General features: G+C 37.7%; 1 protein-coding gene across 2 annotated transcripts in view; it reads left to right on the top strand.

The window, feature by feature from the left end:
- The first annotated feature begins 6,244 nt into the window (after window positions 1-6,244).
- Window positions 6,245-27,265, top strand: part of Rab38 (RAB38, member RAS oncogene family) — a 67,253-nt gene continuing 46,232 nt past the window's right edge. Inside the window, exon 1 of one of the 2 annotated variants that reach the window (XM_021168234.1) lies at window positions 6,245-6,576. In XM_021168234.1, coding sequence (XP_021023893.1) covers window positions 6,375-6,576 — 202 coding nt within the window. In that variant the 5' untranslated portion in view covers window positions 6,245-6,374. The remainder of the gene's footprint in view (window positions 6,577-27,265) is intronic. The other variant, XM_029479174.1, reaches the window with a different exon arrangement.

Genomic DNA, 27,265 nt, shown 5'->3' on the forward strand with positions numbered 1-27,265 from the left:
GAGGGGGAGGAAGGATCGAGGGATCCAGAGAAGTCAAGGACACCAGAGGAAAACATACAGAATCAACTAACCTAGGCCAATAGGGGCCCACGGAGACTGAACTGTCAAACAGAGAGTATGCATAAAAAGGACCTATTCCTCTACACGTATGTAACAGTTGTGGGTCTAGATCTTCCTGCCTTTATGATTCCTAACACAGGTGCAGGGGCTGTCTCTGACTCTGTTATTTGCCATTACATCCTTTTCCCTAACTGGGCTACCTTGTCTAACCAATAGGAGAAGATGCTCCTAGTCTTACTACAACTTGGTATGTCAAGGTTACTTGATATCCATGGAAGGCCTCTTCTTTTCTGAGGACAAAGTAGGGTGTAGAAGGGTGAGGGAGGGACTGGGAGGAGAGAGCAAGATGTAGCAGGATGTAAAGTAAATAAATTAATAGAAAGGAAAAAATTTGAAAGTATGTGCTTTCTTTGTAACTGGTGATTATAGTTTATAAATTTGATTTTTTTTCCAATTTTAAAACAAATTTTATGATGAAAATATTGTGAACATCTTTCAGTGCATTGTTGATATCTACAGATTGTTTAATTTTCATACTTTAAATTGCTAGTAAATATTTTTTATATTACTGGATTTTTGTTTTTCCTCTGTACCGAATAATTTGTTCATATCTTTACTTTTATCTGTGGAGCTGTTTTAAAATAATTCAGTGGGAATTCATGTATGTAAAATATATTTCATTTTTCCTTTCTTAATTGTAAGTTTCTGCTTTCCATCTGTCATTTGTCTTGTTTCCAAACTCACACACAGATATACAAACATGAATACAAGCATACACAGTCACACATACACAAACACACAAACATGTGTAGACACACATGTAGCCACATGCACACACAGAGAAATGTGTGTGCACACGGATTGTTTTTCCTTGCATCACTCTTTCCTTCATGTAATCCAATAATATTTAATAACCATTCACCTTTATCTTCTCAAACCACTTCTGTGGTGTAGAGGAAACACTTTCAGGAACTGGCCTGTGATAGACTCAGAGGATCAGCTGATAGATGTTGGCAATCCAGAGGGAGGAGTCAAATGTGGCTGACTTTCCAGGCTTGGTCAATGATGTTAGGTTACAACCACAGACCAAAATTCATGAGCACAGGAAAAGGAACATATCTGTTAGGTTAGATAAGGAATTCAGTTTTGCCCATGTTGCAGTTAAAACGCCTGCCAGGAAACCTGGCAGAAATGCCCACCAGCCATTTGTAACTAGAGTTACAAACAGCAATGACATACAAGAGTAACACTGGGGTTTAAAATGCGGTGGTAGAACTCATCAGCCAACATGTTAGTTTATCTTTTTTTTTTTCTTCAGTGCATATCCTGGTCCAAGAATTATACAAAATGCTTTATTGCATTATTTTGATTTAGTCTTCTCAAAGAACTTATCAGGTAAAATGTATTACTGTTTGGATTGTACATAGGAGGAGACATAGTTACAGAATTAAGTGAATAAGGTCTTTCAACTGGGTAGTAGTAGAACCTGAATGAAAATTTAATCTTTAGATTAATTTGGTATATTGCAGCAGAGTGAATGAGTTTAAGTAGAGTAAGGATCCAAAGGAGTGAAAATAGCAAAAAACCTAGATGGATGGAGAAGAGCTTCGGAAGTTGGTCACAGAGTAGGTAGAGGCTCATACTGATACTTTAATCAGAATGGGTGTATTTAATCAGAATGGGTGTATTTTGATGGTAGGTGCTTGTATCTTTCCTATTCTTTTAGATAGATGTGAGATCCATAAAACTATCTATTGCAGTGTTTTGCATATAAATACTTTTAATAGTATGTCAATAATTTTCTGTCATAATTTCATCCTCTGGCTATACTGCATGAGTTCTTACATCATAACTTTCACAGACTGGGGACTCACTCAACCCTGGACACCCTCAGTATCATAGTATTACTGCTTTCTCTTGGATCAACAGAAAAAGATACCTTGGCACATGATGTGACTGTGTGTGTGTGTGTGTGATTGGATCACGACTCAAATAAAAATGTTATTTCTATTTATTGGATGATTGTAGAATTTATACTTTTACCATTAAGTGATAAGACTTTGTGTCCTAAAAATAGAACCAACCTTTTAGTTTCCTGTATAGCCTGAATATGTGATAGTACAGCACAAAAATATCTGGAGAAGAAATTTTGATCTATATTTTGTCAGACGTCAAGGAGTGCAGTACATACCAAAAGAAACAAATGTTGGAGCTATTGAATGAAATTCAAGTTCTTTTATTTCTGTGATTGTGGGGTGATTGTGTAAACTACTTAATGCCTATTTTGCCCAAATAAAGAGAAGGTACTTGCTATAGCATAATTGTGAGATTTCAATAAATTCAGCTAAATATAGAATACATATATCATAAGGAACATTAAATTTGACTACATTTAGAATGTTTTGATGGCTCTGCTTCACATATCCTTGCTCTTCAGCTATTCCATTGCTCGTGTCTCCTCATCTATGTTGGGCAGATTAGAAGAAACAGGAGCTCCAAGTCTGACACATCTGTCTGATGCAACCTTAATAAAAGCAGTTACGAACATAATTCTATCTTTCAATTAACCTATGGCCAAATGGTTCAGGGCTGAATCAGGTTTTCCTGATGTAGACTAAAGGAGAGTTCAAAGCTTCAGCTGCACTTAGTTTCTGCTGATAATTGCTTTTTTTTTTTTTAAATAAACTTTTGGAGGAAAAATATTGCAACATCAGAATTCTTACCAACCGACATGTGTTCATTTCAAGAACTCTCCACACTAAATCCACCTGGGCCTCTTTCCAAATAATCTAAATGTTAATGTGTACTTGTGGATGATTGCCGCATTCCTGAATCAATCCTGGATGTAACCAACGCCCATTACAAGTGGGAGCAGGCTTGAGAGGAACAGGTTTCTGATGAGCCTAGAGGACAAAGGGGAACTCTTTGAAGATAACAGAGCAAAGCCCTGCTGCAGCCTTAACTTGGCAGCTTTATTTGTTGAAATTGTGCTTTAGGAAAATTTCGGATGCCACTGTTAAATGCAGGTGTCATTTGAGATCTCTAACTCTCTGTTTTTGCCTCAGGAAGGAATAGGCTTGAAGAAAGCTTTGGCTCATTCCTTTTATTTGGTGTGATTATTAGTAATGTCCCTTTCTGTTCTCAAGAGGGCCAGTTTTGTATAATAAATTCTGTGGTCATTTCTTCAAAGGTTTTTGTTTTTTCTTTCTTTTTTTGGAGGGGGGTGGCAAAAAGCCCATATTTTTAACCTTCCAATAGCCCATCTTCTTGATGATATCTTCCTTATATTAATCTAAGAAAAATTAGCTTACCTTTCCTGCAACAAAGCCTTTGGGACTGACTCTGTCTTGCAGTTCTTTAAGTATTTCTTTGATGCAATAATTAAGAGCTCACATAAGCTAACCACTAACTCCCTGTGGTTCTTTTAATGGCAAAAGCAAATAAAGTAACTTTTCAGAGGCTCATCTAATTTGGCAACCCCAGAGAGAAGCAAAAGGAATTGGCCTTTCAAGTTTATATTTGCAAAGCAATTTCCAATCATTTTAATTAGTTTCTCCACTTAATAAATGAAAGCTTTTGTCTCCACCCTGGAAAGCATGGAGACAGAGATAGCTGCCTCATGTGCTTTCTGGGATATTGTGAAGGCCTTGAACTGGGAGAACTTTGCAGGTTCACACCTTTATGACTTGTGTCATCTGCCTTTCTGTTGCTGGGGAAAGGGTGTGTTGTGATTTGGTAATAGGAACATAGGGAGAGCCTGAAAAGAGTGCCAGAGATGTTTGTAGAGTCACTGGGAAAAACCTGTTTCCCTGATGCAAATATGGATGGATACTGAGAAGGTTCCATTACAAGTTCAGGGACCTAGTTAGGTCTCACTGGGCTGCTAGTCATTGCTTACTGCGCTTCTTAAGTCTAAAGGGTTTAAAAAAGAAGCTCACAGTAACTTCTTCCCACTGTGAGGAATTATCATAAGACTGCAATGAATATCTCTGGAAATAAATTGTACATAATTCCAGCCTAGTCAGAGGGCCTGCTAACTCTGATCAGGTACTGTCCCTAAGAGGGTCATCTACTGCTTCAGAGAGGTCACAAGACAGACATGTTAGGGCTCCTTACGTGGCTCTAGACCTACATTTTAAGTTTTAATTTTGTGTTATCTTGCTTAAAGACCTCCTCCACCCATTTAATAAACATTAACCCCAGAAACTCTGAGTCTTATCCTGCCATATATTTGGATGTCTGATGTCCCAATAATAGGAGAGACCAAATTAAAGTCAAGATGACATAGGTGGTATCAGTCTTGGGAAACAGGTTGGGGCCTGCAAAAATGTTGTGAAACCTATAGTAGTGAGGGATGGGCCACTCTGGATCTCAAATCTCTGCTGGTTTCTTCCTTCAGCTTTTTGGCCACAACGCGCTGTTTCTTATTTACAGGAGTGTGGATTTGGATCTGACAAGGGTCTGATTTTGCTGATGCTAAAAAGGTGTAAGTGCTTCTAGTTCCTGAGGGCTCTTCCTGGAAAATGAAGATACAGTATTCGTCAATACTGTCAGCAGACAGAGTGTTTCTCTTTTCTGTTAGATATAATCTGCCCAGTGCGTATGTGGATGACACTTGCCTGATACTAAGCACTTCAACAAAATCAGAAGATAGTGGTTCTGTACATTCTCCCATAGTGTTCCAATATGAGCAAAACTTCTGAATTATCCCACAAGAAGAAACAGCTATTGTGATGAAGTTTAAAACTTGCTTGTCATTTCCCATTAAGAACTGTCATTTAGTTAAATCTAACACACACACACACACATTATCACTTTCTTTTTGTTCTGGAAACCAAAATTCAAGGTGTTATACATGTGTGACCACCCAGGAAAGAATTCTTCTGCTTATTAGATGCTGGTAGAAGCTGAAAGTGAAGGTATGTAATTTCAGAGGAGCAGAGGAGAAAGACTTTGGCCATCACAGCCTTTTTGCTCACTCTTTTATACAGTTTAAATCTCATCTCTTATATCATCTCACTACATGGAATCTTGGGATCACAGTTTTCAATCTTGCTTTCTTCCTTCATAATTACACAGAATACCTCACTTCATAAAGGAATACAATGATGAAATAACACTACATGGACCGAGTTCTTCTCTGAGCACACCAGGTAAAGGTAGAATACTGATCCCAAAGACCTGCTCCTTCCTTCCCTCACAGCCTTAAGTTCCTCAGGGAATACTCACTTGCCCAGTGAGACTTTCTCTGCCCCTTCCCCTAAATAAACACTCAACCACACACAGGCTTTCCATATTCCCTTTCCTACTTTACAGATGCATTTATCTAGCCGTGGCTCTCTGATTATTTGTGTATTCCCACAAGCACAGGGGTATCTGCATAGGGCAGAGACCTATGAACGAATGATTAAGTGAATGAATAAGAAAGAAGGCGTTGAAACCGAAGACCTGGATTTGAAATAGGCGTTTTCTTTACGTTTCTAAAGGTTCTTGGGACTCCTCACTTGTAAAGGAGGAAAAATAATGATACTCTTAAGACTTTCAGGATGACTCAGTGGTATATGTGAGAAGATTTATAAACATCGGCCGCTACTTACAATGATAAGACCACGAGTGTGTTGTTCAGTCTCTTGGAGAATTTAGGATAGGAGTGGAGGCTGAAAGAGAAGTAAGCCCTTGGCATTTCCTCTCAGGTGGCCTCTACTTAAGGTCATTAACAGTTGAATAGGCACTAAGAGATAGCATTACCACTTTATAGAAGCCCAGGCAAAAGGAGATTAAAGGGTTTGCCTAAATTCTTTCAACTCTACGGGCCAGAGAAGACCTAAGTCTTAGTACCTACTGCTTTGGTGTTTCTCAAGGCCTCCCCAACTTCACAACACTGTGTGGGTGGCAACAGGGCCTAATAGCCTCAGAAGACCTGGGTACTTTTCGACACTCAGTTCTCTCCCAGGCAGAACGTGGAAAACAAAATCCACATAAGTTTGTGTCATGGACGGAAGGCGAGAGAAAAATCTCTGAGAAAGGCGTAAAGCACTGTGCAAATACCAGCTTGACAGGCAGTAAGTAGCACTGGGGTCCCGGGTCCTTTAGCTTCCAGTCCCAGGAGTTGCTCTTGTCTCCTCCCACTTTGGAGTCCGCAGAGTAGGAAGGAGGATTAAACCCGGGGGAGGAGTTCCGCCCCAGCTCCCTAGCCTGCGCCAGCTCGCCTAGCCTAAGCGCCCACATAGAGCTCCGGTCTCCGTCCGGTGCCCAGCCCCGGCTGTGCTTCCCAGAGCAAGCTCCAGGCTCCGCAAGACCCGCGGGCCTCCAGGATGCAGACACCGCACAAGGAGCACCTGTACAAGCTGCTGGTGATCGGCGACCTGGGTGTGGGCAAGACCAGCATCATCAAGCGCTACGTGCACCAAAACTTCTCCTCGCACTACCGGGCCACCATTGGAGTGGACTTCGCGCTGAAGGTGCTCCACTGGGACCCAGAGACGGTGGTGCGCTTGCAGCTCTGGGACATTGCGGGTGAGCGATCAGAGCAGTGCGCAACGGGTGAGGGTGGAGTGAGCCAGTGAGGAGTTCGGGGGTGAAGGTTCGGAGAGTGGAAAATGACTTTTCAGTAGGTTCCAGCCCCGGGACCCTTGAGTGCAATCAAGCAGGAGATCCGGATCGCCTGAGCGCTCCACTCTTGGAAAGTTTGGCTTAATGGCTTGGAAACCTGATTTCAAAGAAATAGAAGTGTTTTCTTTTCTTTTTTTTTTTCCGTTTTTTTTTTCTTTTTTTCTTTTGCTGTTGTTTCTGTTAGAGTCGTCCCCACTCTAGCTGTAACTTCTAGATAACTTTGCTGGCTCTCAGTGGCTGTGAGAAAGCTAACCACTTTCTCCTGGGATTCTTTGTGTGCAGAGCAGGCTGTCGCTCGGACTCACAAGGAGACTCTAGTCGCATTCTTTTTTCATTCTAGTCCTTTTCTGGACACAGGTAGCCCCGACTTGGCCCAGAGTGTCTCACATGGCTTTCATCCTTCGCGTGTAGAGGGGAAGCCCCTAGGAAACTTAAGTAGGAGCAGAATTATCTCGTGTGAACTCTTTCTTGTTGGCCCATTCTCGTTCCCTAGGAATTTAGTTTCTTTCAAATCTCACTACGATCATCTCACTGCTTATTGGCCTCTTTAGTCAGAAAAATTTGAGATGCTAAATTTGTATACATCTAGAACGAACTATCTCTTCTCACTCCACTTCCCTCTTCCCCATCTCTCTTCCATCTCCTTCTATCCTTGGCTATCTCTTCTTCACTTTCCATTTCAAAGAGGAGACTGTGTATGTTTTTTAGGAAAACATTAAGAAAAAACACACACACAAAAACAAAACGGAGACAGGGTCCCATCATGTAACTTTGCTAACCTAGATCAAGCTGGCCTTGAACTCATAGAGATCCACTTGCCTCTGCCGCCCTAGAGGCAAGACTCTCTAAGGTTGTGGTGATGTTAATGTCGTTTGCTTTAAGATTCCTTGCTTTAAGATTTTGCTTTAAGATTTGATCCTGGTGTATTTTTTGAGAAATCTAAAGTATGAAATCAGAGTTTGACTAACGGCTTCTACCAGCTCCTAGCCACAATAAAGACTGAGGCAGGCTATAGTTAGTGCTCAATACTGGGTCCTACTTGGCTGCTTATAACCTGGGCATGCCTAGCATTCTAGATGCTAACTCACCAAAGCAGTAGCATTTTAAGCTGCAAATGGCTAGGCAGTGATAGCTCAAGAATCTTCTTGCTTTGGAGTTTTAAACTCCATTGAGATTTTCCATGATCCCTCTCAAATAACCCTACTTAATCTCTCTTCATGGCCTACAGCACCAAGAAGCCCTTGATAAGTGCTGGATTTAAAAGAAGCAGTTCTTTTTCAAAAGATGTGCTCATTTGAACTAGTGCATTTCCCTGGAAACATTTTGCCATGACTTGAGATGAGCACTAAGAAGGAAAATTCCTAAAAGGACATGTACAGCCTTGAGATGCATGCGCTTCTGTAGCCATGAGCTTGCAGGTCTTGAGATAAAGTTAGTTAGTGTAGCTAGGTTCATGGTTTGGAGTCTTTGGCAGTTTGAGAGAAGCATGAGCTATTAGAGGCTCGAAGATTGCATCAATTAGAGCCTTTTGAGCTTTTCGCTGTGAGCCTGGGCCCTCTGTAACTGCATGTTTTAGTGTCTGAAATGTCTTTCAGCTGTACCAGTTTTCTCAGGACCCCAGTTTAAGATAGCTTACTGTTTAAAAGATGTAGCTGTGGCTAGCATTATTTAACTAGCATAATTATAGTCTAAATAGCATTATGTCTTCAGCCTTGTTATATGTCAGTGAGTTTTAGTTTCCTCTTCTAAACGGGAAGAACAGAAAGATGTAATGATTCTGAGCTTCCAGAATGAGACACCTCTAGAGAGAAATACCTTCTTCTGAAGACTACCGTGTGATTACAGATAAATTCCTGATATCTTTGTTTAGCTTTTGATACCTATAAACAGGGAGTGTGTTTTGTCCCTCCAAATGAGAGAAGAATAAACAATAATGCAAGGTAAAGGCAATAGTGCTACACTCTAGGAGTAACCACTGTTTGTACATTTATTTATACATACTAAGCAAGAGGAACATGCCATACATACACTAAGTCCTAACAAGTGGCAGTTCTTATATCACACATATATCTTGCCCTCAAATGCCAGTCCAGCATCAGTTTTAGTCTCATGCACTTGGCAGCATAAGGCAGTTTGAGTTCCACACTTGCTCTCAGAAGCAATTTAACTCCCACACTTGGGAATCCTTTCCTAAGCCACAGTTTCAGACCAAAGTTTTGGTGAAGGCTATAATCACAGAAATCTGCACAAGTAGGGAATCTGAAGGATCCGAGCTCCATTCAGCAGACAGAGCGGCCTCCAACCCCATGGTAATGCTCAGCTCACTTTGATAACTTCAAGCTCAAAGGCTCTGAACTGCTGAGTTGGAGGTTGAAAGATGTTTGGGTAAAAGCAAGGTAATTGGTGGATAGGATGGTTGTAACGTAATTGTTTCAAGTTGTATTAGAGACCTCTGGGTTCTAAGGTGATATGAAATCCAACCTCCACTCTCCACTGAGATTCAAGTTAGGTTAAGTATGCCTTTGAGTACCCTCAAGTCACAGCACGCCACTCTCCTTTTCTTAACTCTGATATGTATCTATAAAGAACGAGTAGTAGTCAACTGAGTTTTGAAAATGTTCAAATTCTTTTTCTTTTTACTTAAAAAGTAAAATATAGTTTTATGTGTATGGGTGTTTTGCCTGCATGTATGTCTATACACCACCTATGTGCAGTGCCCATGTAGGCAAGAAGAAGGCACTTCAGCCTCTGGAATGGGATTTACAGAGTTGAGAGCTACCATGTGGGTGCTGGGAATTGTACTCAGGTAGGTCTTCTGCAATTGCTGTCAAAGTCCCTAAAGGCTGAGCTACCTCTCTAATTTCTCCCCTTTGTTTTATTTTGTTTTGGTTTTGAGACAATGTAGCCTAGGCTACCCTTGAACTCACCTTGGAGCCAAAGTTGATTTTAAAACTTCTGTTCTTCTTTCCTGTGCTTCCCAAGTGCTGAAGTTACATGTGATTGCCACCATATTCAGCTTATACAACATCAGGAATCCCATTAAGGGCCTTGGGCATGTTAGGCAAACACTTAACCCATTGAGCTTTATCTTCAGGCCTGGCCTGTCGCTCTTGATGAGAGGGCAAGGATTTCCCCTGACTCTATAGGATATTAGCCTACTGCAGAGTAGTTCTTGTCATAGATAGATCCATTGTGTTTCATTTGGTTCACTGATGTAAGGTCTGATTTGTATATGGCTTACCATGATATATATCTTATATCATCACTTTAACTGGCCTGCCTGATTCTGAAACTCCCAAGACATTAGGGGCTTGTGAAACAAGATGCCCTATTTCTGAGAAAAGTCTACTACAAAGAAGAGTCTGGGTCAACTCTGTTCAGATGTTCTTGGTAGAGTGAAATATATTATTACATTACTTGGCCCAAGATGAAGCTGTTAACAACCAAGCAGGATTGTGCCTTTTATGTATGACTTAAAATCATACTAGGTTCTACAGTCCACCAGCTAGGTTCTACAGTCCACCAGCTAGGTTCTACAGTCTACCACCTAGGTTCTACAGCCCACCAGCTAGGTACTACAGTCTACCACCTAGGTTCTACAGCCCACCAGCTAGGTTCTACAGCCCACCAGCTAGGTACTACAGTCTACCACCTAGGTTCTACAGCCCACCAGCTAGGTCCCACAGTCCACCAGCTAGGTTCTACAGCCCACCAGCTAGGTTCTACAGCCCACCAGCTAGGTTCTACAGCCCACCAGCTAGGTTCTACAGTCCACCAGCTAGGTCCTACAGTCCACCAGCTAGATTCTACAGCCCACCAGCTAGGCTATACAGTCTACCAGCTTTGTGCACATGACAAACAGTGAGTTCTTGTGGATAAGTCCCTCTCCCTTTCTTTGGTTGATAGATAATTTTTGCTTTCTTCCTGATTTTTTTCTTATACTGAAAAGAGACTTTTTCATACAACACATTCTGATCACATTTTATCATTCTACTATATCTCTAAGTTATTCTCCAACTTTCTTGTCCTTTAGTTATTAGGTAATCCTTGTCTTCTTCCTACAATTTTTGGAGATTTACAGATGGCTACTAGAGAGAAAATGGAAATAAATGAATGAAAAAAATTTTGAACATTTGGTCACTGATTGAGATGTGAGTTTATACTCCTCTTTTCTGTATACACCAACAAAAAAAAAAGAAAAAGAAAATGAAATATTTATACTTGAGGCTTATTTTCATACTACAATCCAAACTAGATACAGACACCAGCAATTTGCCACACGAACACCTGTTATTATGACTGTCCAAGGACATTTAATTTCCTAGTAAAATAGCTGGCTCTATGGTAGTGTTAGAATTTAAAATATGGCTATTGAACAGGCCACTCCTTACCCTAATGAACATGCCCATCCCCACTCTTTCTAACAACTTTATTCTACTTCCTCTTGTTTAATAGTAGAGTGTTTCAGATACATTCTAAATGTAATATGAATTATGTATGATAAAAATATAATACTTGGTATTGGTCAAGTCGTAAAATCTTACTGAACCGTGGGTATTCCACTTATGGAATAGCAATTATTTCATTTGCCTATGATATTACATTTGTAAGATATTCTCTCAGCCTCTACAAGCTGTAATATTATAGCTTTACCTTGAGCTGCAGTGTAGGCAATCCATAATAGTTTTTCCTACCTTTCTTACTTGTGAATCTTTTGACCTGTATAGTTATATACATATATATGTATGTAACTGTACTTACATATATACATGCATACATACATATGAATGAATGAATGAATGAATGAATGAATGAATGAAATTTGACTGAGTCTGCTAATCATCACACAACCCAACTCAATATTCAAAAATGCCGCGTAAAACATCATATTTGCTGATGGTTTGAAGAGTGCTTCTTCACTATGGAGAAGCTTTCGTGAAGCAGTCTTCTACATGACAGCTGCCTCTAACAAGGTCCGGCTTCAAGAACAGCTTTTTAGTATACATGCAAGACTCAGCTATTCTGTCTTTTCTCATTCCCTTGGGTCACCACGGTAGACTGCTTTATAGTTTTCAAAGTCTTCTCATGCTGTGATCTCAACCAAAGGAAGGATTTGGATTTGGCCATCTCCTCAGTATCCTTAGTATTTATGTTGAAAACAATTATCCCATGAATTTTATGTGTTAAGTATTTTGACACTAGATGTAGATATATAGAAAAAGCTAACTTTTAAAAACAAGTATGTCAAGTAAAACAAAATGCTTTTAAACAAGGGCCTATCTCTGCAGGGGAATTGGTTGCCCCATTTTTATCCTAGCTAATTATAGGTTTTCAGATCACTATGTGGAATAACATGCTGTGTGCTTACAGCAAAGTGGAGTGTATAGTAAGCAGAAGTGGAGACTTTTCAATATTGTGTAGAAAACATGGAGGAATAAGTCAAGACCTTTGATAGAGCCTTTATTAAGCTTACATTGGTTTAAAATGTGTGAACATAAAAATAAATAAATAAATAAATAATGTGTGAACATATGGAATATGCCCTATCATCCAGGGCCCATTCTGACACAATGATGGGGAACAGTTTCATAAAACAATTCTGAGTGATTTGAGGGAAAGAGGGCTAGAAGGAACGGTTCTTATTTCTATCTGTGGTTGGATTCTTTGTCAGGCTAAGGGAATTGAATTAGATATGACTTGATTCTTGACCTCAGGAAAGTTAACTTTTTTTGTGTCATGATGACGTGCAAGCATGCCACCTCTAACATCTAGTGACATGTACTGATAGAGGTAATTGCAAAATATTCTTGCAGCTGGAACAAAGTGGATCCCTTCTGTGCCACACTCTTTTACTGTTTGAAACTAAAAAGCCTGAGAAAGCTGGATGAAGCCTAAATTAGCACAGCATTTCATGTACTCACAACTTATCTCGGTTCTTTTTTGGAGCTATATGCTCTGATAGTGGCTCAGACTCTGACTCTAAAACCACCTGTAGGCTTGACATTGCACATTCTCACCTTACAATTCCCTCTTCCTGATGGTTTTGTTTTCTACAATATCTTTGCCCATTAGTTATTTATTAAGTTTGTGTGTATTTGTGTGTGGGTGTATGTGTGTGTACACAGTCACTATGTTTGAACTAGAGCTATCATTTATCAAGACTTTTTTGAGAATAGTTGTCTTAAACTAGGCTTACAGCTTTTTTCTCTTAATAATTCATTTCAGGAAGGGATAGAACAAGACTTTCAAGCCCCTGTGAACACTTTTTATGTATTTTTCTATGATCTAGAGGTAGACTTTCCAGAAAGACACAGTGACTGTTATTTTAAAGTAAAATTTAGATATACTAAATCTATGGAAGAGCCTTTTCTCTAGGTCATTATACTTTTGTATAACTTGGCAAAGTTCAAATTTAAGACTTGATTTTCAGATTTCAGATTATTATTTAACTATTTATTGGGATAATGGTTCTGAATTTGCACTCTTCTTTTCTTCTTTGGATTTTCCATTCCTAGATTAAGAAATGCCATCTTTTCCACTTTGTAAAGTAATGATCTTTTTTGTTGTTGTTGAGTAACTATGACTGCTCACCACCCGTCTGAAAGCTTGGTGGCCGTCTCCTCATCTCCTCAAATTGAAGTTTACAGCAGCCCAACCCTCATATAGGGTCCTCATCTATTTTGGTTTCTTTTTTTTTCCTATCCATAATTTTTTGATTTTTATTGGATATTTTTTTTATTTATATTTCAAATATTATGCCCTTTCCCAGTTTCCATCACTCCTGGAAACACCCTATCACATCCTCCCTCCCCCTGCTTCTATGAGGGTGTTCAAACACACACACACCCACTTCCACCTCCCTGTCTTCGATTCCCTACACTGGGACATCTATTGAGCCTTCATAGGACCAAGGACCTCTTCTTCCATTGATTCATGACAAGGCCATCCTCTGCTACATTTGCAGCTGGAGCCATGTGTACTCCTTTGTTGATGACTTAGCCCCTGGGAGTTCTTAGATGGAGTTGCAAACCCCTTCAACTCCTTCAGTCCCTTCTCTAACTCCTCTAATAGGGACCTTGTGTTCAGTCCAATGGTTGGCTGCTAACATCCACCTCTATATTTGTAAGGCTCTGGCAGGGCCTCTCAGGAGACAGCCATATCAGGCTCCTTCCAGCATGCACTTGTTGGGATCCACAATATTGTCTGGGTTTGGTAACTGTATATGGGATGAACCCCCAGGTGGGACAGTCTCTGGGTGGCCTTTCCTTTAGTCTCTGCTCTGCACTTTATCCTCATATTTGCTCCTGTGAGAATTTTGTTCTTCTTTGATTTCTTCAGGTTGACCTTTTGCTACTGAACAGCACCATTTTCAGAATTAAAGACAAAACTTTTCACTATGAGTTTCAAGGCTTTACATGATCAGGCTTCTGTTGCTCATCAGCTTGATCATCCACACATGGCATTAGACTGTGCAGAAATCTCAGAGTGTCCCATTTGCTTACCTTTCCTGCTATGTAATAGCTCACACAATTGCCCCTGTATCTGTTTTACTTAGGTAACTCCTATATATCCTGTATCATTCCATCCATTCTATCTTTTGATTTTACATTAGGATAGGAGGAGACACTATTTCCTAAATCACAGATTAGTCTGTATTTTCCCTAGATTATGATGTTTCTTCTTCTATTCAAGAGTAATATGTTCATCAAAACTGTATCCCAAGATCCTAACATAGTACTTAGTACATAGTCGATGTTCAATGAATATTTGTATAATGAAACATTTCTAATCAAATATTGTATCAGTAATTTGGTTCTAAAACAGGTTGTTTTTGAATTTGTTGATAAAATAAAAGTTACTAATTCAAATGTGACTGTAGTTGAAGACCTGAATTTTATGCATATGTTAATATGTATAATTTGTATAATATGTATAATTTGGAGTAAAATGTCAGTTGTTTAAAGGTCAACTGGAAAAAAACATTCTTTGGAATTTTCAGTAGTTTTTTTGTTAGATATTTTCTTTATTTACGTTTCAAATCATCTCCTTTCCTGGTTTCCCCACAACAACCCCCTCCCCTTCTCTCCTCCCCTATCCCCCTGCAAGCCAACCTACCCAAGCTTGCTTCCTAGCCCTGGCATTCTCCTACACTGGGGCATAGAGCCTTCACAGGACCAAGAGCCTGTCCTCCCATTGATGACCGACTAGGCCATCCTCGGCTACATAGGCAGCTGGTGCCATGAGTTCAATCATGTTGGTTGGTGGTATTTTAAATGGAGTAATAACTTATGAAAAGTAATTTTATATTGTTACATCATCTTGTACCTCATCCAAACCTTTCCAGTCCTTTTTAGAGACAAAGGAATTTATGATTTGGAAGAATACCATTGGTGTCTCAGCCTCACAGAAATTATTAATGATAGAACTAATTCCTTGTTTATTATTGGTGAGGCCTGAAGAATTAAAACCTTTTAAAAGCAGTTAGCTTGTGTTATATGAGGTTCAAATATTATGGAATTGGGTAGGCAAGAGGGCTCCACAGTTCAGTTGCTAACAATATATTTTTTTCTGTAGCTCTAGGGATTGAACTCAGAATCTTGTGAAGGCTAAGGCAAGGGATATACCACTGAGCTAATCCTCAGGCACTTTAACAATGATACTAAAATGAAAACCATCCCAATGACCATGCATGGTAATATTTATATTTTAGTCGTTTTAACTCCTTGACATTCCCTGTCTGGTTCCATGTTTATTGTCTCTACTCCTTTCCCTCTATCTTGAAGATCCATGAGATCTTTTCTTTGGTTAGACACATTGTAGTGCTAATATTTGATTCATTTAAAATGCAATTGCCTTATGGAAATCCCTCAGTTGTTTCTGTAAATAGAAGCTTCTTCATCCTTTGAGTCCCATGTGACATTTTTTTTTTCATTCCCCTATAATACTTGGTGAGGAGTCTTGTATTAGAGTGAGTTTATCCCTTTGTAGATATACTGTGCAAGTTTAAGAAACCTCTGCCTTGAGTTATTTGGTCCATATTTTAATTAGGTGGTTGTGGTCAGCAAAGAAGTAGAGAAAGTGAGAATGCTACTTGGGAGGGTGTCCTCCTTAAGTTTCTACTTGTAACAAAATGTTCTAACAGAGGCAGTATAAGACAGCAAAGGGTTTATTTTAGTTCACAGTTAATCACAGAAGGGAAGTTAAGGCAGAAGGAGCCCAAAGCATCATGTTCAGAAAGCAGTGAACAATGCATGCATACACATTAGTGCTCAGCTTGCTTTCTTCATTTTATACAGTTCGGCTTCCTCTGTCTTAGTGAGGGCCCCACATGCAGTTATCACGGGTCTTCCCTTATCATTTAAAAAAAAATCAAGATAATCTCTCATAGGTGTGCACAGGGGTCTGTTTCCCACATGTTTCTAGATTCTGTGATATCAGAGCTAAGAAAATGCCTAATTTTGGAAGGAAGAGATAATGAATTTAAGAATACTGGGTGTTTTGAAGTGTTTGATTATCGTATTCCTTAACTCTGTAATTTTTGTAGTTTGTATTTTCCTGATAAACTTTTTAGCTGTGTTCCCTATACTTATATTCAAATTTAACTTTTAATTAGTTTACCAGTCTTGCATAAAATTGCTCTCCCAAGAAGAATGATGGATTTTCTTAGTTACTTCCTCAGTCTAATGTAGACCAAGTATTTAAATTGTGAGGGGGATTCCAAAAGATTTCTCCCTAATGTATAGGGGAAGTTCAAAACAAAATGATTCAAAGTCCTTGTTGAGAAACTTGTTCTCCTTTGCAATATAATGTGTTATTAATAGCTCTATGTATTGATGGTCAGGTACATATAGAAATATGCACCATTAGCTTTATTGCTCACAATGGACACTTATTACATAGAAACAGGAAAACTATGCTTATTTAGGCTATAAAAATGAGAAGCACATAAAACTTTTTGGATAGGCATACAGATAAGATCTGCTGAGTTATGATTTATCAGACCACTAACTCCTATTGTCTAACCAGTTTATTCTTATGCTTCCCACTATATGATAAAATAAAGCAATAGTTTTGCAACTCATAGACTGTTTAAAGCTCATCTACTAGGAAAGCTAAATTCTTTACACTCATCATCAATGAAAGCTTATGTTTAGCTGAGCTTAAGATAACCCATCTTTATATATGACTTTTAGGCCAGAAAACTACAGTACCTGAGGGGCAAAAGTATTTCATTTGTGAAAGAAAATCAAGAATAGCTGTCTGGTTTCCAAATAATAATTAACTCTTATGGTGATAGGAGGGTCTCTTTCTGTGTCTTTGTATGTATGTATCTGTGTTTTGATGTAAAGAAAATAAATAGAATAGCCACTAGATGTATATCCAGAAAATCTCAGACTCTTAGGTCATCAAATCATTAGTGTCAAAATAATTTTTATTATGCATTCAAGCCAAAGGAAATACCTAAAAATTCTGTCCTTTAAAGTACTAACACCAGGTGACTTAATACGCATATGTTTCTGAGTAACTGTTTGTAGGGTGCTTGCCTAGCATACATAAAGTTCTAGGTTTGCTATTCAGCACTATTTGAAATCAGACATGGTGATCTTTGTCAATAATCTTAGCACTGTGTAGGCAAAAGGATGAAAGCTCATCAAAGGTCATCCTAGACTATGAAGCAAGTTCAAGGCCAGCCTGGGGTACATGTGGTTTTGCTATACACACAAAGATGTATCCTCTAGCAAATAATTATTCATTTGGAAAATAAACCCAGCTCAAATTACAAAAGATTTTGTAAATTACAATTTAGAAATATATCCCTTGGGTCACGGAATGATTTCTTAACTCTTTGAGACAGACTTGCCCCACAAGCCCCATTTCCAGTCTGCATTAATTTGTCACACAATTCTTGTTTTCTATGACAGAAATTTCCAAAATTAAACTAGCACAATTGGTCTGATATCTGCTTGACCAAAAATGCTACCGTGTTTGCCTTGGGATTTTAATACATCACATGAATTTCCTGGAGACAGAGTAGAGCATTTCTGGCATATGTTTTGGGGGAATTAGTACTCTAAAGGACTCTGGAAATCCTTCGAGAATCAAGATTGGAAACAAGAGGGTATTTTTGTATGGAATGTATTAAAATGGCTTTACTGGTTACTTAGAACTACTATTTCAAATGCTAATAATTCAAAGATTGCTTTTCATTGGATATATTGAATTAATTATCTAGTGAACATATTTTAAGATGTTAATTTGTTATTTTTAGAGCAACAATGGTTTCAATTAAAATTGTTACTGTTTAATAATTTTAATGAAAGGAATCACGAGATATTTAAATTTAGGCCAGGTAAGGCAGTGTATATTTGTGATCCAAGCATTTGAGATGTAAAGCAGGAGGATCACAAATTCAAAACTAGCTTGGGTTACATAGGAAATCTTTTTAATGGAGTCACATTTTCTTGTACATTTTAGCTTAGTTAAACATATCACAGATAGCTTGTTTATTCTGGATGGATAAATTCAAGAAATGATAAGTACCATGAGTATTAAATACGAGCCATTGTTTATAGTGGATCTAAAATGATGGAAAGAGCCTGTACAGTTCTTAAATACAGGCCGGTTGAGATCTTTATGAACAGATAAAGATAGAAGAAATAGGAAGTAAATACATAAGATCTGTGATCCTTCTTTATTCAGTCCACTTCTTTTCTTGCAGGGGCTCCCTCCCACAAATATGAATCAAAATAGTCACTTTATTATATGAAGTCCCTGTATTGCTAGTTTCATTCTGTTATGTAGGTCTATTAAGAACGCACAGTAAGAACCTCTTAGAATCCATGTGCTATGCAAACCTGAGTACTGTGATTGAGTAATTGAATTGGTGGCTTGAGGAATCTACAATGTCACTAGAGATATTGCAGAGGCTTACAGAACATGAAAAATACTACAAGTAGGTGCTAAGTTAAATGACCAAAATGGTGAGTCATTGCTGTGGAATCTTAGGAAACAAAATTGAGTTCAAAGCCAAATAATCATAGTCTAGTCATAGTCATGATTAAAAAGAAAGTATACTTATCTTATTTAAATGGTATGAATGAAATATGTACATTAAAATGGTGTTTTTCATGTACATAAATATTTGAAGGAAGTAGTGTCAGCACATTTTTCCATTTAAAAGTTAGAAGTTTAGTTTTGGTTAGTTCAAAAGTCTTCACAAGTAATCATGACTTATTCATATGAGTTCTGTATTTCTAAGTGTTCAGAATTTTTAAGGTATTCCAATATGCGAATATTTATGAAGTAGCTTCTTTTCTGTTATAACTGAAGGGGCTAATTTAAATTGTTGGAAACCTGGTGTGGATCACACCACATATTAGGAGTTCTACTTCTAATTATCCACCTCAGCTCGAGGCTCTAGGTATTACTCTAGGTATATTACTCTCTACAAGTGTTGATATTGAGACGCAGGGTCATAAGTTTCATAGTATTACATAGAAAAGAAAATAGATTAATGACAGTCCTGACCTTGCTGTGAAACTTCTGGCCATACATTCAACTATCTATGCAATATGTTTATTAATAGAAATCTAATCTCAACTGTAACAGGTCAGAATCCTGACTTACTTTCTGCCAATGAGTGTAACACGTCAAACCTAATGAAATTATCTCCGTCCAGTTCTCTTTGAGGCTCTGAAAGTCATACTTGAATCCCTTGCTGTACAATTCCTCTGATGTCTCTGTCTCCATTTGTATTCAAGAAACAAACAATCTTCACAACTACTGCTTTAATTCAAATAATAATCTCTTGCTAATTATTGCAATACCTTTCCAACTGGTGTCTGTAGTCCTATCCTGACTCCCATACACCATTTCTCAATGCACCTGCCATAATAATCCATCATTTCTCATCTGCTTGTGTCCTTCAGTGTTTTCATTTCTTGCCCAGCATTAAAGAGACTATCAAGACAATGGCATCAAACTGTGTATATCTAGACCTTCTGGTCTCCTTATTTTACCCCAGTCTATTCTGGCCTATATTCATTCTTTGGTGTCTCATGTAATCCTTGTACTAATTCCTACAGAATTGACAGACTGTTTTGTGCTTCATTTTTATTGAGCCAGGCATTTTCTCTGTTTAAACCTACAGAATATTCGCATAGTTTATTCTTTTAATATTTTGATCTTTTCTCAAATGATATCCTTCTAATGGAGGATTCCATATTTACTCTTTCAAAGTCTGATTCCACTCTCAGAATACATTTTTCCTCATTTCCTGTTTTATTTTTCTCCATAACAATTTAAAAGAAACAAATAAATAGTATTCTTTGCATTTTGCTTTCTTTTAAAAATTTGTTGTTTATCTCTCACTGTATCATATAGTCAACATGAAACTGAAAAAAATTGTAATAGCTGAAGTTATTGTTAGAAAATAATCAGCATTAAGGTTTTTTTGTTTGTTGTTATTTGATGAGATAAGATGGTTTACTCCAGTCCAAGTAGAATGACAGTGGCAAATACAACAGGCAAAACAGAAATGTTGAAGATTTGGTAAACATATACTTGTCTATTGGGAAGGGTTGTTATGTAGCTTTTCTGCCACTGTGACAAACATCTGAGGGAAAACCTTAATGAAATAAGGTTTATTTTGATCATCTCATTGCACCTAGGAAAGAAAGATAGGGAAAGGAAAAGACACACACACACACACACACACACACACACACAATTTTGTCTAGTCATAGTCAATTTTGTGTGTGTGTGTGTGTGTGTGTGTGTGTGTGAACCTATGAGGGCCATTCTTATTAAAATCACCACTATATATATGGACAAGGGCAAAGGAAGGGAAAGAGGGAGGAAGAGAGCAAGGGGGAGAGAAAGACAGAGAGAGACAGAGAAAGACAGAGAGAAGGAGAGGGAGAGGGAGAGGGAGAGGGAACGAAACTACTATCCACAGACAAGGCCACCTATTTCTGGTAGCCAGGTCCCATCCCTACTTAGTATGAAATCATCAATGAATATATGAAATAACCATCCTCATAACCCATTCCCCTTAACTATGGTAAAGCTCAGGCTCTCAGTTCTTGAGCTTTCTGGGGAGGGCCTTTCATATCTAACCACAACATAGTTTCTCTTTTACTTCCTATATAAACCTTAATGAATTTTCACTGTTCATAGCTGATCATGGGGGTGATAGATCATGGTTGTAGATAAGTTGGTAATGTTTCAGGGGTGGTGATAAAAGGTTGGTATTAAGTATAATCTATGCCGAGATGATAGAAAAATAGTAATAAACACCTTTCTGTTGCTGGCATATCAGGGTAAAATTATGAAGAGTAAAGAGATAAAAGTCTATCTACAAGATGATCATCTCATGGAGGCTCCTAAAAACAAGAAATTTATAGTCACTTATCATAGCATGCCGGTTTCCCTATGACATTAGGAAAAGCTTACTCTATTAACAGCTCAGTGTTCCTTTCCACACAACAGGAACTGTATGGCTTGATTAGTTTTCACTGAGAACATTGTGAAAGAGATCTATTTACTTTTGATTTTATATTGGCTTTCTGCTGTTCATATACTAGTCCTATAAACACAGAGAACATATTTATGGCTCTTTTAGATCTCATGATCAGGCCATAACTCTCAAACAGGAACTACTTGTAGTAAATTCATTACACTATTTCTTAAGGATGAGAATGACAACAAAAAATACAACTCTTCAGTCTGAAATTCATTATAACACATATGTGTATGATCATGATAGAATAATGTTGATTTTTCTCCTCTAATGAACACCTATTATTCATTTACTAGAAATGAGAGCTGATTATAGAGTAAGTATGCCAGCATGCATCAGTGGCAGCTTCTGAATATATACTGTATTGTAGGAAAAAAAAGTGAAAGTTTAAGTTCAGTTCATTTTTCACCATGTTATCTGGAGCCCTCACTTTATTTATTGAGAAATAGCTCTCAAGCTTTACAACTTAGAACTGTAGCTAACCTGTTCTCTGAGATTTTCAGTGCCACAAGAGAGGTTGAAGCATGAATATATTTCATGACAAGTGATCATGATGTAGGATAGAGACCATGGTGTGGGTCTGGTGAGATGGATCAGAGGGTAAGAGTGTTTGCTGTGCAAATAGGAGGACTCAAGTTCAAATGTCTAGAGCTCATATAACAGCTGCCTAAGGCCCTTTAGGGAGATGAAGTTTCCAATATGACTGGTTCATAGAACATTTTGAATGAAGGGAGATGAGTTTTGTAAAGGTAGGTAGAGACAAAAGATATACAGTATTATGTATAGTGTTAATAAAATACTCTCTTAAATATGTGTGAGTAATGAACAAATAAAAATGCAGAATAATGACAAAAATTACCTTTTATAAGTCAATGCTAATAAAATTGGAGTTATGAGACAGGGGAATATATTAATGACACCTATAGAGTGGTTTTAAATGGAGATTTGCAGGCTCCATACAAAACCAAAAAAGCATGTCTTTAAAGAGTGTATGGCAAGCAAAGGTATTCTATAGGATTTCAGACTTGTTTATTTGTTGTTATTTCAAAAGAGAGTTTCTCTGTGTAGCCTTGGCTATCCTATAACTCACTGTATAGACTAGGCTGGCTTCAAGCTCACAGAGATGTGCCTGCCTTTTCCATCCCAGTGCTATGATGTAGGTTCTAAAAACAGACTTTGGCATCAGAGTATAAGAGAAAACACTATTGCAAAAAAAGTGAACAAAATCCTATTACCTCTAATTTTGTCTACTAGTGGTTGGTATTTTTATATTATGAGCCCCAAACTTTTGTTTATAGTGAATTATAAAATTGTATCAATCAGAAGAAAATTGGGTAGACATCACTTTTCATAAAGTAAAATATTCAAAATGCAAAGTTGTTAGGAAAATGGAGGCCAACATAACCTCAAAAACACTTCAGATAAATTTAGAATACAAGATGTTATGCTGAATGTTTTGTAAATTATAACCATCTATGCTTCTGCCATAGACCTTATACCTGTTTAGGAGACTCAGGCATAAAACAGCTTGGTTGTTCTTAGTGACTGTTATAGTTAACTTTAGCTATGAACTTGACATCAGCCTGGAGTTACCTGGGAAGAGGGAACCACAGCAAGTAATTGATGGAGGAGGGCCTAGCCTACTGTGGGCAGTACTGGAGCAAATGGATCCAGATTGTATAAGAAAATAGAGCTAACAAAGCATTAAAACAAGCCAGTAAGCAGTATTTCTCAGTTGTCTCTGCTTCACTGACTGCCTCCAGATTCCTGGCTTTATTTTCTACCTTGACTTCCCTTGATGATGAACCCATAAACTAAACTTCTCTCTAAGTTGGTTGGCTTATTAGTGCTTGATCACAGCCACATAAGACAAACAAGAACATGGATCATTAAGTGAAAATACCATGAAATACACATTCTGGTTTTGACATTTGTATATATTTTTATCTATGCTTGGCACACCAAGGAAACCATTACAGGTCATTAGAAAACAGAGCCCAAATTTGATCAAATCTTGGAAAAAGAGCAACTAGGAGACCTTAGCTATCACCTTTATCAATGTCATTAGAACCACAGAAAAATGAGATGCAGAGACAGAAATGTTTGTTTAAGGCTACGTTGATTTGTGAAAGATCTCTAGTGATCAAATTAAGGCCCATGTTTTCTAAATTCTCAAATAAATATGCTTACAATTTCACATCCCTCAAAGTTGGAAGCAGAGTCGTGATTCATATCTATACTATCCTGGAGTGTGTTTAGAGGCCATAAGACAAGTGGTACTCCACCTGGGAACTAGGTCAGTTTAAGTAGAAAAACCAAGTATGACTCCTGGGCCTTCTCATGGGCAAAACCCTCCATATTAGTGGCACAGAGTTAAGTAGCTGTCCTGTGAGTGGGTGTTCAATGAGTATTATAATGCCAGAGAGAGTTTTTGAATCATAGTCTTTGTTTTGTTTTACAATAAATTTATTCAGGATAGACTGTGCAGGTCTCTACCCAAAAGCAGTCACTCACTGAAAGTCACATGATTTTCACTTTTAACAAGAACTAGCAATTAGGGCTGTCAGCTGATGGAGGAAGGATAAGATGTGAAAGCCAGAAATTTCTCTGGTCTGCCTGTGACCCCTTTCTGGAATGTCAAAAATACAAAATTTCCCAGTGGGTTGGCCCAGTGACCTCCATATACAAAGGTCTTTTCTTTCTAAAGACATTGCTTTCTCCTTATTTCTGATTCATTCACTCACACACTTAAACACTTTTTCAATCCCTGTCAGGCTATAAGACCATAATATTTCTTTTTCATAGTCTGAAGATGATCCTTGGCCATATGTTAAAAGCAAAATCTTAATTTTTAGGAGCCATCTACTATGCAGACCTCTTGACAAACAGATTATTGAATAACCCATGACTGCCCTTCATCAGGTTAGGTCTCTAGAGAGATCATAAGACATCTTTAACAAGCCTAGAGGCCCTCCAAGTTCTGAATGACACAGAGGGCTTTTTTTCCCCATTTGTACTGAAATGTCATGCTACACCCTGAATGGAATCAAAGGAGATCATTATTTGTATAAGGCATTTAAAAAATGAAAAAAAGGGGTCATCTGGGAAAAAGGAAAGTTCATCTATGGGCTGTGGGCTATCTGAAGAATTTACACCCTTCTCCTTAATTGACTTGATGACTATGGGAAATATTTTTAAGTTTCTCTATGGTGCAACCTATGTAAGAAATACTGGATTGTCATGTGCTGGTCCTGATGAAATGCTGCTCTCTAGCACACAATCCTGAGGAGCGGCTCAGATACTAAGGCAAGAGCAGCAAATTCCATCCTTTCCCAAGGTATATTTAGGAAACTGCCTTTTCTGTAATATCAATGAGAAAATAACCTACTAAACATTTATTACCTTTTATGAAAATTTACCAGCACAAAACATTGTGCTCTAAGTTTATATAAACTATAGTTAGAGGTTCTGTTAACATGAATTTTCCTAAATACATTGCATTTTCAGTATTTTATTTTTCCTGTGAAAAGACTCTGATTAATGTAATTTTATGATCCAATGTAAATAAAGATTTGTGGCTCATGAAATAAAAATCCATCCTTCATTAGTCCCTGCCTCCAGCAATCATTAGTAGACAGAATGAGAGGTAATAGGATTTTGTTCACCTTTTGACTCTGCTCAAGTACCTGTCTGTAATAGTGGCTTGTCTTAAGCTGTGATCCAAAACTCTGCTTTTAGAACTTATGCAGTATTTCTATTATGTTTTTAACATAGTAAAGCAACTTTGACTGCTGGATGTTTAGTCTATGTTAATGCATCCCATTTACATAAAACTGGTCTCCATACTCTCCTAGGCACTTTCCAGATGAGGAAGGCTCAATTGAGAAAGTCTAAGAAATTTGCCAATACTCATTTGGAAGATTTTCAGAATCAAACTGATTTCAGCTGACTGCAACTAATTCCCAAAGCAATCTTTATTCTTTAAGAGAAAATGGCTTTCTGCAATATCAGAGATATAGATTGTAGACTACTTAAGGAAGAGATAGGCTCATTATTGTACTGTAAGGGCATAGACCACCCACTGTCACAGATTCTATCCTTGCCAGTCTCTGTAAAATTGGATTGAGTTGGCTACTTCTGAAACATAGATCTGCAGTCAAGAGAACACAAGAGTGTGGTGTAGAAGCTGAAAGTACTTGACGTTAGTGAATAAATAGGGCTTTGAATTCAGACAGTTGAGGTCCAGGTTCTGACTTTACCATCTGTTTAATTTGATAAAGCTACAGACATTCCAAGTCTCCATTTTCTCATTTTATACTGTGCATACTGTTGGGAGTGTAGCTCTCTGGTAGAGGGCTTACCTAGAACTCCTGAGACCCTGTGCATAATCTTAATCTCCACGATACCAAGAAACTAAACAGTGAGGATAATAACTGTTCTGTAATGGTCATTTATGTATATCAGATTCTTGAGGGGGAGTAAGCATACAGAGTATGCTAACTTCTATTGCTTTTAATGGAAATATACTTTGGATGCCTCTTTATCATATGACATACTTTAATTGTTAATCTGTCTTCCCTTTAAAATATAAACTCTGGAGAGCTGGGATGTGCATGATAACATTATTGTGTATCAAGTGTTCAGAGACAAATTCAATGACCTGTGTTAATTCAAATATTCTATAGTGACATCATAAAATGTGGCAGTCAATATATGGGTATTTTTTAAATTAGCAATTTTAAAAAACATTATAAGTAGTATTGGGTTTTATTAGTGCTTATAAGTTGGATGTTGTTTTTAATCTATTAGTCTGTTTCTTTCAATAAATGAGCCTGTTTGTATTTCCGGTTGTTACTGAGAGGGATTTGATATGCCCACGTTTTGGTTTTTTTGTTTGTTTTTTTTTTTTGGGGGGGGGGCGTTGCTTCTTCTTCCTTCCTGTTCATTTTGGGGATTTTTGGTTTCCTGTGTTGAGCATGATTGATACCTTACTAATTATCAATCTTTTATCAATTTCTGAAATAAATTGTATGATTTCCTGTGTGCTACTGATGAATCTGTTTTTCTTCTTTCACTGTGTACTTTCCCTATCTTTCGCAATGTTGGCCTGATTGTCATAGTTGCTGTATTTTTTGCTTATTATGAGTTATTTTTAAATTCTCTGTCAATTTTAAAAGACAACTTTCTATGTGTGGAATCTTTGATAATTTTTTTTCTTTGAGGGCTTAAAGCATAGCATTTCATGCTTACATGGCTTTTCCTCTTAGCAGTTAAAACATTATTTTAAAGCTCTTACAAATAAAAAACAATATGCTCTGAGATTAGTCAGACCTAAAATCTGTATGTCTCAATGAGTTTCTGTATAATTCAAATATATCTTGGGGCTTCACACTGGATTTGAAGATTGTTGATGTGAGAGCTGATGGTATTCTGATAATACTCATCTATGTAATAATTTGGTAATTTTAACTTACAGCTTTTAATATTCTTTTCTTTGCTTGTACCTTTGACATTTTAACAGCTATGTTGTTGTGGATTCTTTTTCTTTTTTCAAATTTTTTTAATTAGATATATTCTTCATTTACATTTCCAATGCTATACCAAAAGTCCCCCATACCCTCCCTTCCATTCCCCTACCCACCCACTTCCACTTCTTGGCCCTAGTGTTCCCCTGTACTGAGGCATATAAAGTTTGCAAGATCAATGGGCCTTTCTTTAGTCATGAGTATTTGGGAATCTAATTGCCTCTTGCATTTGAATATCTCTCTAGTTATAGAAAAACATCTATTAATTTTATTGATTATATTTTCTATTCCTTTAGGCTTTTCTAGAACCACTTACCTCATAGATTCTTAGACTCTGTATCTTGAACACAACCCATAGTTCTTCTGAGGTTTTTTTTTTCACATTCATTAATTTCATTTTTATTTAAGCCTGAATATTTCCCCAAATTTCACCCTCGTTCCTGAAATTAGATCTTCTGCTTGGATTTCTGTGTTGAACATACTTCCTGCTGTTCTTTATTTGATTGATTTATTCTTTCATTTCCAAAATTTCTATTTGGTTCCCTTT

The sequence above is a fragment of the Mus caroli genome, chromosome 7 (genome assembly GCF_900094665.2).
Source record: "Mus caroli chromosome 7, CAROLI_EIJ_v1.1, whole genome shotgun sequence".
NCBI classification, from domain to species: domain Eukaryota; kingdom Metazoa; phylum Chordata; class Mammalia; order Rodentia; family Muridae; genus Mus; species Mus caroli.